The sequence below is a fragment of the Vombatus ursinus genome, unplaced genomic scaffold (assembly GCF_900497805.2).
Source record: "Vombatus ursinus unplaced genomic scaffold, bare-nosed wombat genome assembly UNPS02014799.1, whole genome shotgun sequence".
Taxonomy (NCBI): domain Eukaryota; kingdom Metazoa; phylum Chordata; class Mammalia; order Diprotodontia; family Vombatidae; genus Vombatus; species Vombatus ursinus.
Window position 1 is genome coordinate 53,497,854 of NW_020954577.1, and position 16,663 is coordinate 53,514,516.

At 43.4% G+C, this 16,663-nt stretch overlaps 1 protein-coding gene across 1 annotated transcript in view; it reads left to right on the top strand.

Moving 5' to 3' along the window:
- The window catches only part of LOC114050427 (rap guanine nucleotide exchange factor 5-like), a 235,505-nt gene that overhangs the window by 47,295 nt on the left and 171,547 nt on the right, over window positions 1–16,663 (top strand). The window contains exons 4-5 of the mRNA XM_027872091.1: window positions 3,888–4,009; window positions 7,011–7,179. Coding sequence (XP_027727892.1) covers window positions 3,888–4,009; window positions 7,011–7,179 — 291 coding nt within the window. The remainder of the gene's footprint in view (window positions 1–3,887; window positions 4,010–7,010; window positions 7,180–16,663) is intronic.

The following is a 16,663-nucleotide window of genomic DNA, read 5'->3' on the forward strand; positions in this document are numbered from 1 at the left end:
TATTACCGTGAGCTCCACAAATAAATTGAAAAGCCACATTGCCAGTCTGCTTGCAAAACAACTTCATCCGGGAGACTTTGAAATAATCTGTGTGTCAAACACTACATTTCCTCAATAGCAGAAGTTGGAGGCTGGCTCCCAAGCACCTTAGCTGGATAATTTAGCCACTCACTCACCTGTGCAGAATGCTGATGGCTAACGCGCCTGGGTGCTTCCTCATGACTCAGAATGAACATCTGCTATTTCAAAGTCTCAAGACGTGTCTATGTTAGAAGATAATAGGAGCCAGATCTGAAGCTGAGGAGGACCTTAGGGACTGTCTGGTCCAACATCTTCATTTTATACATGAGGAAACTGAGATTCAATGAGGTTAAAGGATTTGCCCAGGGGTTGAACAGAGCCAAAAGACAACATACACGATGACTGCAACAACAAAATGGAAAGAACAGCCACAAAAACCCCCCAAACTCAATGTTGCAAATTTATAAAGAAGAAGCAGGAGTGGAAGGAAGGACATGAGAGGACACTCCTAGCCAACTCCACCCCTGCAGATGTGGGAGGTCCACAAAGTGTCTCACGTTGTACATATTTTCAGACTTTTTGGCTATATAATAATAGCCAGTATTTACATTGATATATTGGTCAGTTACGCTGATTTTTTCCTCTTTTTTTTTTCTCGTTCTTTAAAAATAGTACTTGTCCTATGGGATGACTCTCTGGGAGGTTATTAGGGAAGGATACTAGAAGAAACAATGGTGATGTAAAAAAAGAAAAGAAAGATCTCAATGAAATTTTTTAAAATAATATTTTATTTTTACCAATTGCTTGTAAAAACAATTTTTAACATTTATTTTTAAAAATTTTTTAGCTTCAAATTCTCTCCCTCCCCTTCCCCTTCCTTGAGATGGTAAGCAATTTGATATAGGTTATACATGTGCAATCATGTAAAACATATTTCCATATTAGTCATGTTGTCAAATAAAACATAGACCAAAAACCCCCCACAAAAAATAAAAGTGAAAAAAAAGTCTGCTTCAATTTGCATTCAGACTTCATCAGTTCTTTCTCTGGAGGTGGATAGCATTTTTCAGAATTGTGTTGGGTCATTGCCTTGATCTGAGTAGCTAAGTCACTCGTAGTTGATTATCATATGATATTGCTATTAATGTGTACGCTGTTCTCCTGGGTCTGCTCACTTCACTTTGCATTGATTTGTGTAAGTCTTTGTAGGGTTTTTAAGCATCCTTGTCATTTCTTATAGCACAGTAGTATTCAATCACAATCATATACCACAACTCGTTCAACTATTCCCCAACAAATGGAAATCCCCTCAATTTCCAATTCTTTGCCATCACAAAAGGAGTAGCTACAAATAATTTTGTAAAAACATGTCCTTCCTCCTCTTTTTTCATCTCTTTGGAATACAGACCTACTAGTGGTATTGCTGGATCAAAGGGTATGCAGTTTTATAGCCCTTTGGACATAATTCCAGGTTGTTCTTCAGAATAGTTGGATCAGTTCACAACTCCACCAACAGTGCATTAGTGTCCCAATTTTCCCACATCCTCTCCCACATTTATCACTTCCCTTTTCTGTCACATTAGCCAATCTGATAGGTGGTACCTCAGAGTTGTCTTAATTTGCCTTCTCTAATCTATAGCGATTTAAAGCTTTTTTTCATATGATTAAAAACATTTTTAAAAAGAAATAATTATCAAGGGCTGCTTATTCTATGAGAATGCTTGCTAAACCCCAAGGTTTTTTTTTTAACAGTGCTTATTAGAATTTTTGTATCAACAATAATAATAATTGCTGTCATCCATAGAGTGCTTTGAAGATTTGAAAAATGCTCACACACATTGTCTTTTTTCATCTTCACAATGAGTCTGTGAGGCTAGTGCCTCCAAATCAACCGCTTTTCATTATATCATCAGGCTAATTCGCTAATGAACCCTGGGGGCTCCTCACAGGTCTTCTGCTGTCTGTGCTTTGAAATCTTTAAACTGATTGCTCTTTGTGGCATCACTGTTAGCATCTAGGCAGCTCACCAGGTCAGGCATCATTATCATCAGGGCTCTCATTTAGAGAAGTTGCTTCAAGCTTTTAAAGCATGCTACAGCTGTTATCTCATTGTTACCTCTCCACCACCCTGGGAGGGAGGTGCTGTCATCTTCATCGTCATCCTCATCATCCCCATTTTGCAGATGAGGAAACTGAGGCTGAGGTCTCACGGCTCGTCAGTGTTGGAGGCAGGATTCAAATCCTCATGACTCCAGGTCCTTCATTCACTCTTTCCAGCACCCTCACTTTGCCTCTTAGAGATGCTTTGTCCAAAGTTCCAAACTATGACCCCATACAGACCTCCTATGTTGAAGATTTGTTACGCATAGTCTTCCTAGCCTACTCGGCCTTTCCACTGACTGTAAGATTAACTCTTTCAATGGCTGTAAGTTCTACTTTTCAAATTTTCACAGCTCATAGACCATATACTGAGAGCCAGAAGAGGCCTTGGTGTGCCTCCCACTCATGGTATAGACAAGGAAACTGAGGCACAGGGAGGTTGTCAGTCATTCAGTCAACAGGTACTTAGTCAATGCCAAGTACGATGCTAAGCTCTGGGGATCTAAGGTGAAAATCACCTCTGCCCTCCAGGAGCTTAAATTCTAATAGTCAAGAGAACATGAAAACAATGATGTAATATCTGTATCTGTAATATAGTTGTCTATATTATATGATGTAATTTTTAATTATATATCTGTATTACGTATATATCACATATACACATTTCACATATGTACTCTATGTACACGTAGACACATATACGTATACGCTGTGTATGTGTGTGATTCGAGCTGAATCTTGAAGGGAGCCTGGAAAGTCAGGAGGCAGAAAAGAAGAGGAGGAGGGGGTGGAGGAGGAGGAGGAGGAAAAACAGTGTTCCAGGCATGGAGTGAAAGAGAGATAGTGTGGTACAGTGGAAAGGGCCAGATTTGGAGTCAGAGGACCAGGGTTCAGATGGCCCTTTGCCACTCACTGGCTGTGTAAAATGGAGCAGGTCATTTACAGTCTTGAATTGTCTTCCACCTGTCCAACAAGAGCATCAGACTGGACATCCCTGAAGGTCTTTTTTACTGTGAGATCTGTTCACCCCTGACCAGAGTGGTGGGATACCTCAGAGTTCATGTCCTACCAGATCTGGGTCAGTGTCGTTATCTTAGGGTCATGGGTCCTTAACATTAGGAGGTTGCTTAGGGTGATAGTCTAGACCAGGGCTTCTTAACCTATTTTGTGCCATGGACCCCTTGGCATCTGATGACCCCTCTGGATCCCTTCTCACAATTATGTTTTTTAAATAATTGAAGGAAATGCTGGGTTTCAGTTAGAGGTGAGTGAAAATGAAGTCTTTTTCACCGTCCAAGTTCATGAACTTCCTGAAATCTCTCCACAGGAAGCAATCTGTGGACCCCATGGTAAGGACCCTCAGTCCAGCTCATCCATCCACCCCATTTCTGCTGAGCCTTACTTTCCTCATCAGTGAAAGGAGTCTCACTAGCTGCCCTCTGTGGTCCTTGCCAGTTCCAAATCAGAAGCTTGGATGTGAGACTTGTCTCCAGCCTTTAGTACTCCCCTCCAACTTCTCCTTGAGTAAAAAGGTTTTAATTCCATCAATATCAAGCTCACCCCTTCTGGACCTTTCCCAGTGGATCAGTGTCTTGCCTACAATATGAAACCCAGGACTGAGCTCGGTGAACCCATCTGGGGTCTGCCTAGGGCCCAGGACACTGGGGCTATTTCCCACCTCCCTCTCCTCATTCGCCTCAATGCTAAGGCCATTCCAACACTTTGTTCATCTTAGAGTCATTTACAGTTGTCCTGTGTTTGTCTAGGAGGAGCTGTGTGGGTTCCGAGCTCGTGGACTGGCTTTTGGAGAACTGTCCTTTCGTTCAGTGTCGCTCCATGGCTGTTGGTGTGTGGCAGCTACTTCTGGACATGGGCATCATTCTCTCAGGTTTGTATCCTAAAACCAGCGCCTTGGGATCTCTGATTTCACTGCCCTTTCTTTATTGGGCCTGTGGCTTCATCTTTGTGTGGCATCCCCATTTTGAAGGCTCCTTCTATCAATTCAGGTCTGTACCTTTTATTTTCTGTCTGCACCCTATAATCTTAGTGAGTTTCATGGGGCAGTGAGATGAGTAAATGACTTACCCAGGCTCACCCAGCCAGTGTGGGTCGCAGGTGTGATCTAAACCTAGATGTTGCTGGTTTGGAGAGATTGGCTCTATCCACTACTCCAGTATTGATACATTTGCTGATCAACTATAGGTGGCCTTACCAAACCAAACCTTGCCCCCTTTATAAAATGGGCAGAAGCTGAGCACACCTCATTTGTATTGGCAATTCCCCCCCCTCCCCGAGCCACCATGAATATCTTTGTATTCCTCATGCCATGGAGATGGTTTAGGTGTTGGGGGCAGTCTTTTCTAGACAGGTCCTGGTCATCAACATTTTAGAAAGATGCTTGGTGACCTACCTGCTAGGACAGAGAGAGGACAGGCTCTGTTCTGTTCCCAGTCCTCTCTCCTCTTCCTGGGACACTCCCACACTGATTTTTTTTTTGTTTTCTTATAGTTTTGTTTTTTTTTTAAACTAAGGACATCTTGAATTACTATATGTTTGTGGGTTTTCCTGACTGGTTTGTAGTTGTTTCCAGAGACTGGTTTGTCAGATGGTGAGAAAGCTTGCTTCCTTTTAAGTTGGACTTAGGAATCCCCAATTCCCAGTTACCCCGCTGCATTTGAAAGGGGAGCCTTGGCAGCTTAATTGGAAGTGATTGATGTCAATTCCTGTGGTTTGGCAGGGCGTGGGTGGGGAAGGAAGGGTTCCATTCCAGGAGATGAGGATTCTTTATCTAATGTTGCCAAGGCGGCCCCTTGGCTTTAGATTGGAACATTGAAGCCCTGAAGGTTGGTTGTTACTGGGTGACCTTTACCCTCCAGTGAGATGGTGAAACCGAGAGCCTGGACCTTCCCAGGGTGGCTCCAGCCCAGCTTCCCAGGCTGGTTACATATTACTTCCCCTTAGATACTTTGTGTTCCAGATGAACTAACACTGTTCCCTCTAGTTGATATCTCATCTCCCACCTCCACACGCTTCCACAGGCTGTTTCCTCTTGCTTGGCATGCTCTCCCTCTTCTTGGTATCCCTAAAGTCCTTCAAGGCTCAGCTTGAGTCCCTTCAGCCTACACAGGGACCTTTGCTGATCCCCCTCCTTCATCCCAAATATCTTCTATCGACTTCTCTCTTTACTTGTGTCTAAGCAGAATGGAAACTCCTTGAGGTCAGGGGCTGGTTTTGTAGGGTCATAGCTTTAGATTTGGAAGAGACTTCAAAAGTCATTTACTCCATTTTATAGATGAGGAAACTGAGGCCCAGGGAGGTTGAATATCTTGCCTAATGCCATGCATGTCAGGGTCTAAGTGCAGAGAAAGTGTTCTTCTACTCTGCTGTGCTGTGTTCCTGGGGTTAGTGCGGTGCCTGGCATTTGTTAATCTATTGAATTGAATTGAAGTGTATTGACTTTTTAAAAAAAAACCCTCCTGGTCGCATTTAGAAAATGGAACTGATTCCTATTTGGCATCTGAACGAGTTAGTGTTTCTTGAAATCCAGCGGGCAGTAGGACAGGGCTCAGTCTTGATGACCTGAGGCCTTGTCTCCAAACCTTGGACTTGTCCTGTAGAGTCGTTAAGATGCTTTCCTTATTTTTGAGTCATTTACACTTTTCCTTCCCTCTTGGGTTCATTTCCTGTTGTTTCTGTTTGCCTAGGTCATTGAAAGAGTTGCAACAACCACAGGAAACTTAGGGAGATCTGCCTGTGAAAATGCAAGCATAAAGCGGAGGAATAGTGGTTCTCTTGGGAGGCCTGGGAGGGACCCCTGGGACCGAGGATTCTTGCTGGTCTGATCAATCTGGGAAGACTTTGAGCAGGTCTCTGGTAATGGAAGGTTGTCTAAGGCCCGCCTAAGTAGGGGCAAGGAAGCTTCTGGGAAGCCTGACTGGGGCAGGAAGCTACTGCCCAGTTCTGCTACAGGGTGAGAGGCAGCCTAGAGGCCTTGAAGACTTAAGTTTGAATCTCACCTTTGACATATAGAATAGGTGCTTAATAAATGCTCACTGACTGACACTTACTGGCTATGTGACCAGAGGCAAATCACTTTCCCTCTGCCTCTTTTTTTATATCTGTAGTACCAGGCTTGAATGAAAGCATCTATTTGAAGTCCTATGCGACTCTCCATTGTTATTATTATAAGGTGCTGAATTTTTATGCCACATAGTAATAATTGCTAATATTTCTATGGCACCAGAAAGCATTTTCCACATTATTGCATTTGATCTTCATAACCATCTGTGAGGTAGATGCTGTTATTATCCCCATTGTACAGATATGGAAACAGAATCTGAAAGTGAATGACTGGTACAGGTCACCAACGTTGGGCAGGATTTGCACATGTATGCTGGAATGGGAAGAGCTGGCTCTGGGTTCAGAGGACCTGCATTCTAGCCTTCCTTCTGCTGCTTCTTATCTGTGTATTTTTGGGCAAGTGGCTTCTCTCTGGGCCTCCGTTTCCTCATCTGTTAGATGGTGGATTGGTTTAGATGGCTTCTCAGGGTACTTTCCAGCTCTCCATCTCTCTAGTTTTCTCTTCCACATCTAGAAAAGGAGGGGGTTAGACTAGCTGACCTCAAAGGTCCATTTCATCTTGAAAGTGGTGATCCTAGGAATGCTCAAAGACTGTTTACTAAGTTAGAGAGGGGCTGCAGCTTGCATCTGAGGAGGAAGTTATTCACAAATCCTTGTAGCTTTGAAGTTTAAAGAGAAAAGACAGCCATGTTGGGAGGCCTGGCATTTGAAAAGAAAAATACACATGGTGTCCCTGTGTCTGTGACATGAGATAAAAAGGAAACCTGGGTAGATTTTTGAACTAATGGATCCCTTTTTGTTTTTCCCAGTGGACCAGCATCTGTATTTCCAGGACACCTACGTTTTCTACCAGTTTTCCTCAGATGAATGCAGCTACCTGTACTGTGAATACGAAAGGGCCGAGGAATGGCAGAATGGGGTGCGCCTCCTGCTACAGCTGGTGCCGCTCAGCCCATCAAGGGGGGACGACTGTGACCTGTAAGTCACCCACTCCTCTCTGACTCAGCTTCTTCTCCTTTCTGACTGCTATGCGGGGAGGTGCAAATCAAGAGGGTGAGAAAACCCAAATTGGAACCAAACAGCGGCTTCCTGGGGTTCATCTATCTTGGCATCAGCCAAGTTGTGACTTTCTTTCCTTAAGAGCAGGGCTCAACAGCCTGGTGGGAAATCATGGGAATACAACATTTGGCAAATTAAAATAAATGAATCCTGATTACCATCACTTGATAGGGAAATGCTATATCATGAATATGTAAAAATGGGTGAAAAGTAGCAAAGGAGTTCCAGCTGGGACAGGGGGCTGGAGGTGGGGGCCAGGGAGGGGGCAGGAAGATGGATTTGGGTTTTTAGCCTAAGGCAAGTCCAACTTAAAAAAAAAAAGAAAGAAAAGTTACTTCCTGACCTTTATCCATAACCAAAATAACCATTTTCTTTTACCTGATCCTCATTATATGGTAGAATTGATTTTAACCCTCTTCAGCTTGGTGGCTTTGAGCCTGGTCTGGAATGTGCTAGGCTCTGAAACGATCGAGGTCCTTTCATGGTAAGCAGCAGGTATATGACTTAGCTTTGAAACAGCACAGATTCCCAGCTTTGGAAGGGAGCTTCAAGGCTGTCTCAGCCCAGATCATGACTGACAGAGAATTTCTTCCACCCCCTCCCCTAGGAGGGGGCATACCACCTTTCCTCGAGGAAGTCCGATAAGGGGAAACCCACGGCACATTCATTCCTCTCTGTGTCATCACTATTTGTAGGGAGTTTTTCCTTATCCTCAAGCCCAGATTTGCCTCTGAAACTTCCACCCATTGCTTCTGGTTCTGTCTTGTGGACCAAGAAACACAAGGCCCACCCCTTTCCACCTGATGGTCCCTCAAGTTCTCAAAGACAGGTCTTTTCTCACCCTCTAAGTCTTTCCTTTTCCAGGCTAAACATCCCTATTTCTTTAGCTGGGTCTTGAAATGCACAGGCTCAAGGTATTTCACTATCCTGATCGTCTTTCTCTGGACACTTGACAAATTATCATTATTTCTGGTTTTTCCCTTAAATTATAGTGCCCAGAAATGAGCACGGGCTTGAAGTGGGGTCTGGCCCGTTCAAAGGCAGCAGGTCTATCTCTTCCCTGGTCCTCAAGCCTGTGCTCCTCTTAATGTGTCCCGAGGCAGCAGTGACATCTCTTGGCTTCCACCTCACACTGTTGGGAAAGTGATGCTGGCTCTTTCCTGGATTTTCACTAACAATCCCTTTGATAATCTCTTCAGAAATTTGCTGAAGCTGATGACAAGCTCGCTGGCTTGTTGTATGAAGATGCTATTCTCTTTCATTTTTTAAAAAGATAATTGAGACATTTGCTCTTCTCCCAGTTCTGTGGTCACTTTCTCATTCTGCCTGGTCTTTCACCTAATCATCTCTGAAAGTGGCCAGGCCATACCTGTAAGGTTGTTTTTAAGACCCCAGAATATAGTTCACCTGGACTAGATGACTCGAAATTATCAAGTGGGTTATTACTGTGCCCTATAGAACTCATCTCTTTCTCATTCCCATGCACATGGTCTGTAGTATATGCTAATACTGGTATCACTTCTGAATCTGTTCTTGTTTAATTTTAACCATATAATCTCCATTGTGATTCCTTGGCCACGGTGCCTTGATTTTCTCACATGAATATATCTTTATCTGAAAAGCCACCTTTCTCATCACCTCCTTTTAATCTATCCTGTTTCTTTTAAATAAGGTCTATCATTCCAGACAGGAAGGGCAGTTAGGTGGTGGAGTATAGAGCGCCAGGCCTGGAGTAAGGAGGATCTGCTTTCAAATCCAATCTCAGACATTTACTAGCTGAGTAGCTCTAGGCAAGTCATTTAACCCTGTTTGCCTCAGTTCCTCATCTGTGCAATGGGCTGGAAAAGGAAACGGCAAACCTTTCTGGTGTCTCTGCCAAGAAAACCCCAAATGGGGTCACAGAAAGCTGGAAATGATTGAAAATGATTCAACAACCCCCCACCACCACAACAAATCCTTCCAGAGCCAAAATCCAGTCATGGTCTCGTCTTACCAAGGTTTGGTAGTATCTATAATAACAGAGTTTCCTCCTTGCATTAGAATCTCTGTCTTTTTCCTTGTTATCCATATGTTGTATATTTGTATGTAGATGGTGAGGCCATGGGATTAATTAGTGGCTTTTTTCTTGTATTTTGTTTCCCTTGAACTGAATGTTGTAAATCTCTATTTTTTTATACATTGCATATAGTCAGTATGGTTTCTGACTTGATGACTATAAGCAGGCAGATTTTCTCCATCCATTCCCTTTTATATTTTATTCTTTTGATTAGATTTTCAAGACTCCAGGAATCCACATTATTACCACCCCTTGTTAGATATACTCCATCCATGTCCTGGGACCTGTTGAGTAGACAGCATGGGCTTGTTCAGAAATAGAGGAAGATTCATTCCTCCTTCAGATCCATTTGAGAGTTTTTGAAAAGGCTGCTGGTTTATTCACACATTGGCTCATTAAGTGCGTACTAATGTGCAGTGCCTTTTTAGCTTCTGCAGAGAAGCAAAGATAATACCAACCTTGCTTTCTAGGAGCTTTTAGTCCATTAGGAGTGCTAAAACCCATACACAGATATAATGGGTATTGGTAAATGGATAAGAAGTACCAGTAGAGTTCTATTGGAGAAGAGGAAGATGAGGAGCTATTCTTGCCTATGGGGTTGAGGGGGAGATGGAGAAGTGCCATTTGAGATGAGCCTTAAAGAAAGGGTAGGATTTCAAAAAGGTAGAAATTAGTGGTGCTGTAGACTTTGTCCCAGTCATGGTGAATGATGGGAGTAAAGGTGTGAAAAGTGTGGAACATTTTCGGCAGCTAGAAAGATAGTGGGAAGCCTGAATATCAGAAGACATTGAACTTTATTAGGAAGGCATAGAGGAGTTTTCTAAATGGTTTTGAGTAGGGAAATAATGTGACCAATCCTTTGCTTTGGGATGGAGAAATCTGGCAGTAGTGTGTAATATGACTTGGAGAGAGAAAGGATAAAGACCCCAGGAAAAGAGTTCAGAGGGCATCCTGAATGTGAAAAGCCCATGGAAGCTTCAGGGGGCTATATAGACAGGTACAGTGGTGATTATAGTTAGTATTTGTCAGAGGGTAGAAAAAAATCCTTTCATTCTGCATATTTCCAATGGAGCTAGCCATTTTCTGAGAGCAGGTGGATGACATGTTCATTTGAATTTTATGAGATTTTCCAGGAAAGGATAGTGGTTTGGTTTTTAAGCATTTGTCAATTATTCTCTCTCTACTTCTAGTCCATCACATTATGAGTCATCTATACACTAATTTGTAAATGGGTCACTGATAAAAACATGTTATTTGTGTTTGTATCCCATACATTTGCATAATGGAGCAGAGACTACATTAATTCTTGGAAATAAACTGTCACCCGGGGTCTCATTTTCTGGGTCTATTCACCTCCATGTGACATGGATGACTCGGTGCTGAAAACAAGGAGGAAGAAGAGAGGGCTGTTTGTCATTGTCCAGAGCTAGGGAGAAACTGCTGCTAAGTTTCAATGAAATCCCTTCCTGGCTTATCCAGGATAGAGAAAAAGTATGGCCGAAGGAAAGCCAAAGGAAATACGATGGTGATGGTGATGGCGATGGTGATGACGATGGTGATGATAGTGATGATGTTGGTGATGATATTGGTGATGGTGGTAATGATGGTGATGATATCAGTGATGATGTCTATTTTTGACCAAGCCTGTGAGCTTTAGAGGGGTTCCTGGTGAGGAAGCTCCCTCTCCCAAAGCAGGTCTGTACCTACTCTGCAAATTCATCTTAGAAAGTAGCTTCTCAGGGGCAGCTAGGTGGCACAGTAGATAGAGCACTGGCCCTGGAGTCAGGAGGACCTAAGTTCAAATCCGGCCTCAGACACACACATAACACTCACTAGTTGTGTGATTCTGGGCATGTCACTTAACCCCATTTGCTTCGCCAAAAAACAAAACAAAACAAAACAAAAAAGAAGTACCTTCTCTGTAAGAGGCAACATGGCGGTAGTGGATAGAATGAGCCTCAGAGTCAGGTAGACCTGGGGTCAAGTCTTCATTCTGACATACACTGGCTGTACATCTCTGGCCTAGTCACTTAACCTCTTCTTCTCAGTGCCCTAGGCAATGATAATAATATTGAGCTATTGATGAGAAGCAGCATGGCCTGCTGACTAAAATGCTGGACTTGGGACTCAGGAGGGACTGGATTCAAATCCTGCCTTGGACACTAATTAGCTGTGTGACCCTAGGCAAGTCACTCTCCTTCTCTGAAGTTCCTTTTCCTCATTGGTAAAATGGGCATAATAATATCTATAAGGCCTACTCCCTAGGACTGCTTTGTTGTTGCTCAAATTAGACAGGTGTGTAAAATGCTTTGAGATCCTTGAGGCACTCGACAAATGTCACCCATTCCTGTGAAATGTTTTAAGGTTTGCAAAGGATTTTGTTATGTGCTGCCAGCTTGTTTGATCCTCACAATGCTATGGTGAGGTAACAGTGTGGTGCAGTGGAAAGGGAAGCCAAGACTACAAATCCTTTCTCTACCTCTTCCTACCTGTGTGACTTTAGGCAAGTTACTTCACTTTTTTGCTTTTGTAAAATAAGGAACTGGCAGCAGTTGACTTCTAGGGTGCTTCCTAGCTCTTAATCTATAATGTTATTATCATCCCCATTTTGTAGGTGGGAAAACTGAGACTTAGAGAGTTTAAATTTTTTTAAATCAAAGAAGATGAAGAAGGGAAGTAGGTTAGGGAAGCTGAGACTGGCTGGGGAACACAGATTCTGGTGGCAGTGTGGGGATGGCCATTGCTGTATTCTGTTTTCCAGAGGTCCAGCAGACCATCCCCTCTCTGTTCCTCTCCCTTTGCATTTCTGATCGGAGACATCTCCTTCACTTTCAGAATTATATCTATAAACAAGATTTTCTTTCTTGATATTGTCAAGGGAACCACCCACTCACCTTTATTATAGCCACAAAAATATGAGTCACTATTTATAATTGTACATTAAACAGATTATTTTTGTTTTCAAAATGTATATGTGTCATTAAATTTTGCATTTTCAATTATCATGCATCTTTATTTTCCTTCCCATGCCTGTCCCCTGACTGGAAAAAAAGAAAAGAAAAACCAAATCCTTATAATAACGCTGCAGGTTTAAATAAAACAAATTCTGATTTGTTCAGAAGTCTCCAAGAAGCACAGAAGAGAACTCTAGCCCTTCAGATTACAATTTGAGATGGAGGCCTGAGATTGCCAGCCTTTATCCCAAATTACACCTGTCCATTTATGAAACTTAGTTTAGTAGTTTTAACCTAAATTTGATGTTTTGGCCAAATGGAGCTGAGGACTTGGAATGAAGAAGCCTGGGTTTACCTCCAATCTGGGCTCAATTGAACAGTAACAGTAGAGATGATAATGACTGTAAGAGGTAATATTTATATAATGTTTTAAGGTTTGCAAAGTGTTCTGCCTATACCATCCCATTGGAGCCTTGCCCATCCTGTGAGGTAGATGTTCTTAGCCCCATTTTACAGATAAGGAAAGAGAGGCTGAGAAAGAAGGGCCTTGTCCAGAATCACCCAGCTTACATCAGTATATTAAAGATCTGTGATTTTGTTATTGTGTGCTTTTCCTGGAATGACAGAGAGTGACCCTTCACAGATGGTATTTGACAACTCCTGTGGCTCCCAACCCCAGCCCCCTGCAGGACACCTAGGCATGAACCTCTATTTAGGATGGTCCTCAAATGACAGACATAGCCCATCACCAGTTGTCAATACATTTACATAACATTGTCCTCTTGTCCCTGAATCATTAGTACCTAAGGACAGCACCTTGCCCATAGTGGTCTCCACAGTATTGGAGGCCTAAGAGTGTTACTGCTATTTAGATTTACTGGCGCCAATCATTGATCCCATTGATTTAGAATGGTTATTAAACAGATGGACTTTGGGAAATGAAGCATGTCCTAGTGGAAAGAGCCATGAACTTGGGAGTCAGGAGGAATGGGGTTTGATGCCTGACTGACACTTAGTTGCCGTGTGACCATGAATAAGTCACTTAATCTCTCTGCCTCAGTTTTTTCCTCTGTAAAATAGAAATAGTAATACCAATGGTGAGAGCCAGTGTGGCATGGTGGATAAAGATCTGGCCTCAGAGCCAAGGGGACTTGGGTTCAGGTCCTGTCTCTGACACATACTGGCTCCATGACTGTAGGCAGATCATTTCATTTCCCAGTGCTCTAGGAAACTATCCCAAGACTCTAAAGCATAGAAAAGATGGTGGCCTGAATTGGTGGAGGGAGGTTTTTCATCTAAGAGTTGCCTTTACCAAAAAAGTCATGGGTCCAGCCCCTTTCCGTAGGCCCTGATACCCGTAGCAACTTCCTTAAGGTGTGAGTGTGAAGATGATCCAAGATTAATGTGTGTGTGTGTGTGTGTGTGTGTGTAAGAGCTCTTTGCCAATCTTAAAGTTATGTAGAAATGCCAGCTATTATTATTACTGTGTGATGCCATTAACTCAATGGCATGGAGGTGCAAAGGTGGGTCCCCTTCAAGAGGTGAGTGACACATTTGCATTGGCGAGGTTAGTGTCATGGAAGTTCCATCTCTCCTTACCCTCAGCCCTCTTTACTACTTTGTTCTTCAATCTAGATAGAGCATATTCAGAATATAGGCCTTAAAATCCCTGAAGGAGAAGGGCTCACAAGTTCGAGAGCTGGAAGGTATCTCAGAGGACATCTAGTCCTCATTGTAGAGAGGAGGAAACTGAGGCTCAAGGAGGTTGCATATGGCTTCCAAGGTTACACAGTGAGCACATAGGTGCAGTGGCTAGAGGGTTGAACTTTGAGTCAAGAAAACCTGAGTTCAAATTCTGCCTCTGACATTTACTGGCTTTGTGACCCGGGGCAAGTCACTTAACCTCAGTTTCCTTTTCTGCAAAATGGGGGTAAGAATAGTACCTTCCTCCCAGGATTGTTGTGAGGATCAAATGAGATAATAATTGTAAATGCTTAGCTCAGTGCCTGGCACAAAGTAAAAACTATATAAATGTTATTGATCATTATGAGTATTATTGGTTGTAGAGGATAAATAAGAGAGGAGAGTGGAGGATGACTCCAGGGTTATAGATTTGATTGACTAGTAGAATGACGGCACACTCAAAGGGAAAAAGGAAGTTTGGGGCCAAGCAGGATTTTATAGAGGAAATGATGAGTTTTGTGTTGATCATGTTGAGTCTGATATGCCAATGGGGGAGGTTTAGGTGAGATTTAAGAGGCAGGGATGGGGTTAAGGTTCAGGAAGGAGGTTAGAGATTAGTTGATAGACTTGGGAATTGCCACTTTGAGATGAGAGTTGAACTCATGGGAGTAAGTGAGATCAACAGGGGAGAGTGAGAGAGTGCAGAGAGGAGAGGAGAGGGACCCCTAGAGCCTTTGGGGTGTCCAGCTCAGTAGGGTGAGGGATGGTTGATTTGGCATGAGAAAAAGGAAGCATCCCAACAGGTCCATGGGAGAAGAGCTGGCAGAACAGAGATACTTAATGCTCTCCCAGTGTGATTTAGCCCTAGGAGGAAATCCCAGTGGGGAACATAAGATCATCACTTTAGAGCTGGTAGGTGCCTTAGAGGTAATTTCATCAAACCCCTCATTTGGGGGAGCTTGAGAAACTGAGGTTTAGCAATGGAATGGTTTGTCTAGGGTCACAAGGTAGTTTCAGAGCCAGGTTTTGAACCCAGGCCCTCTGCCTTTTAGCACTGCCCTCTTTCCATTGGTCCCCAATGCCTATTGCAAGGCAATTAGTCTGTTTCTTTTATCTCCCCCCCATGTTTTCCTGGGTAACCAGGGCTTTCCACAAAGGTGTGTCATGCACGCGTAGGCTGGTAAGGGAGAAAGCTCAGGCACTTTAGTTGAGACACTAATTGGGCTGCTTATCATCTAGACAAGCCAGATCTGGGTGACGCCCAGGGAAAAAAGCATATCTCCCGGGATGTTTGGGTTCCCCCAAGTTGTATAAAGCTCTGGCCCCAGGTTGTCGAGAACAGATTTATGATGGGATGTGTGCAAGGGGCCCTGGGAGTGTGGAATGCAGCAGGCTCATGAGCTCAGCCATCAGGCATCTCCTGGTGGGAGAGAGCCATGAAAAGGCAGGACTCCCTGCCTCGGACAGCCAAGGCAATTTGAGCCAGCACCACTCAAGTTCCACCACTTGGGGTCCCACTCGCTCAGCTTTGCCCTCGGCTGCCTGGTCAGTGATGAAAAAGTGACAGGGCTGGAGTCAGAGGGCTTGGGTTCAGGCCTAGCCTCAGCCACTGACTGGCTGTGTCACCTCAGACAAGTCATTTCCCATCCCTGTGCCTCAGTGTCCTCGTCTGTAAAATGAGAGGATTCGCCCAAATGGCTTCGACAGTTTCTTCCAGCTCCACATCTAGAATCCTGCGATTGAATTTTCTCACCTGTGAAAAGGACGATGAAACCTGTCTATCGGATGCTGCCTCCCTGACAGGATCGTTAGGCTTAAATGAGATGGTTTGCTTTGCAAACTTTCAAAGCGCTCGACAAACATCAGATATAATTATGATGATTCTCCTTCAAGTCTCGAGTCCTGCAGAGCAATCGATGCCAGCAGGACGTCATTCCCAGCTCAGAAAAGCTTGGTTAAATATCAGGGAGCGTTTCGTGAATACCACCAGGGTCCCACAAATTACTCTCTTGGAGACTGTTCTGTTTTGCAGAAGTCCGATATCTTTTCTGAAGTTTAGTGCCAGCATGAAAAAATCCTAAGGCCTTTGTTCTCATTGCTGCTTTTATCAGACAGCCTGTCAATTACTCTTCCAAGCCCTCAACTGTGTGAGTAATTAAATTACGCATTGGAAACCAGCAGTGCTGGTTCATACCTGTATGTTAGGAAATCTTGTAAAATCCGTGGTTTGGAGTTAGTGACTCCAGTGGAAAGGGTGTAATTTAAAAGAAAAAAAAGATTTTAATACAATTTCAAGAAACTAAAGCCAGAATTGATCAACTGGCTTTTCATTTTTAATTCCTGGAGATGTTCCTATTAGAGGGTTTCTGAGTCTAGGGAGGAGCCCTTTGCCCTCTGTGGATAAATCGAGAGTTGGCTTGTTGTGCTTAGCTATGAATGGAAATCGATCATGGGGCTCTGATCTTGGAGTTGCTTTCTTAGGGGTGTAATTACCGTGAATCCTCCTGGCTCCACAGCTTGTATTTAAAGGGATTGCTTGTTGGAATCAGATTTGCCACTGGTTTTCATTATCCATGTGAGTGTCTACGGCCAAGGTAAAAAAAATTAAAAACAAGTTTTCCAATCTAAAGAGGCATTTGTATATATTCTCTCTCTCTCTCTCTCTCTCTCTCTCTCTCTCTGTCTCTCTCTCTCTCTCTCTCTCCCCCCT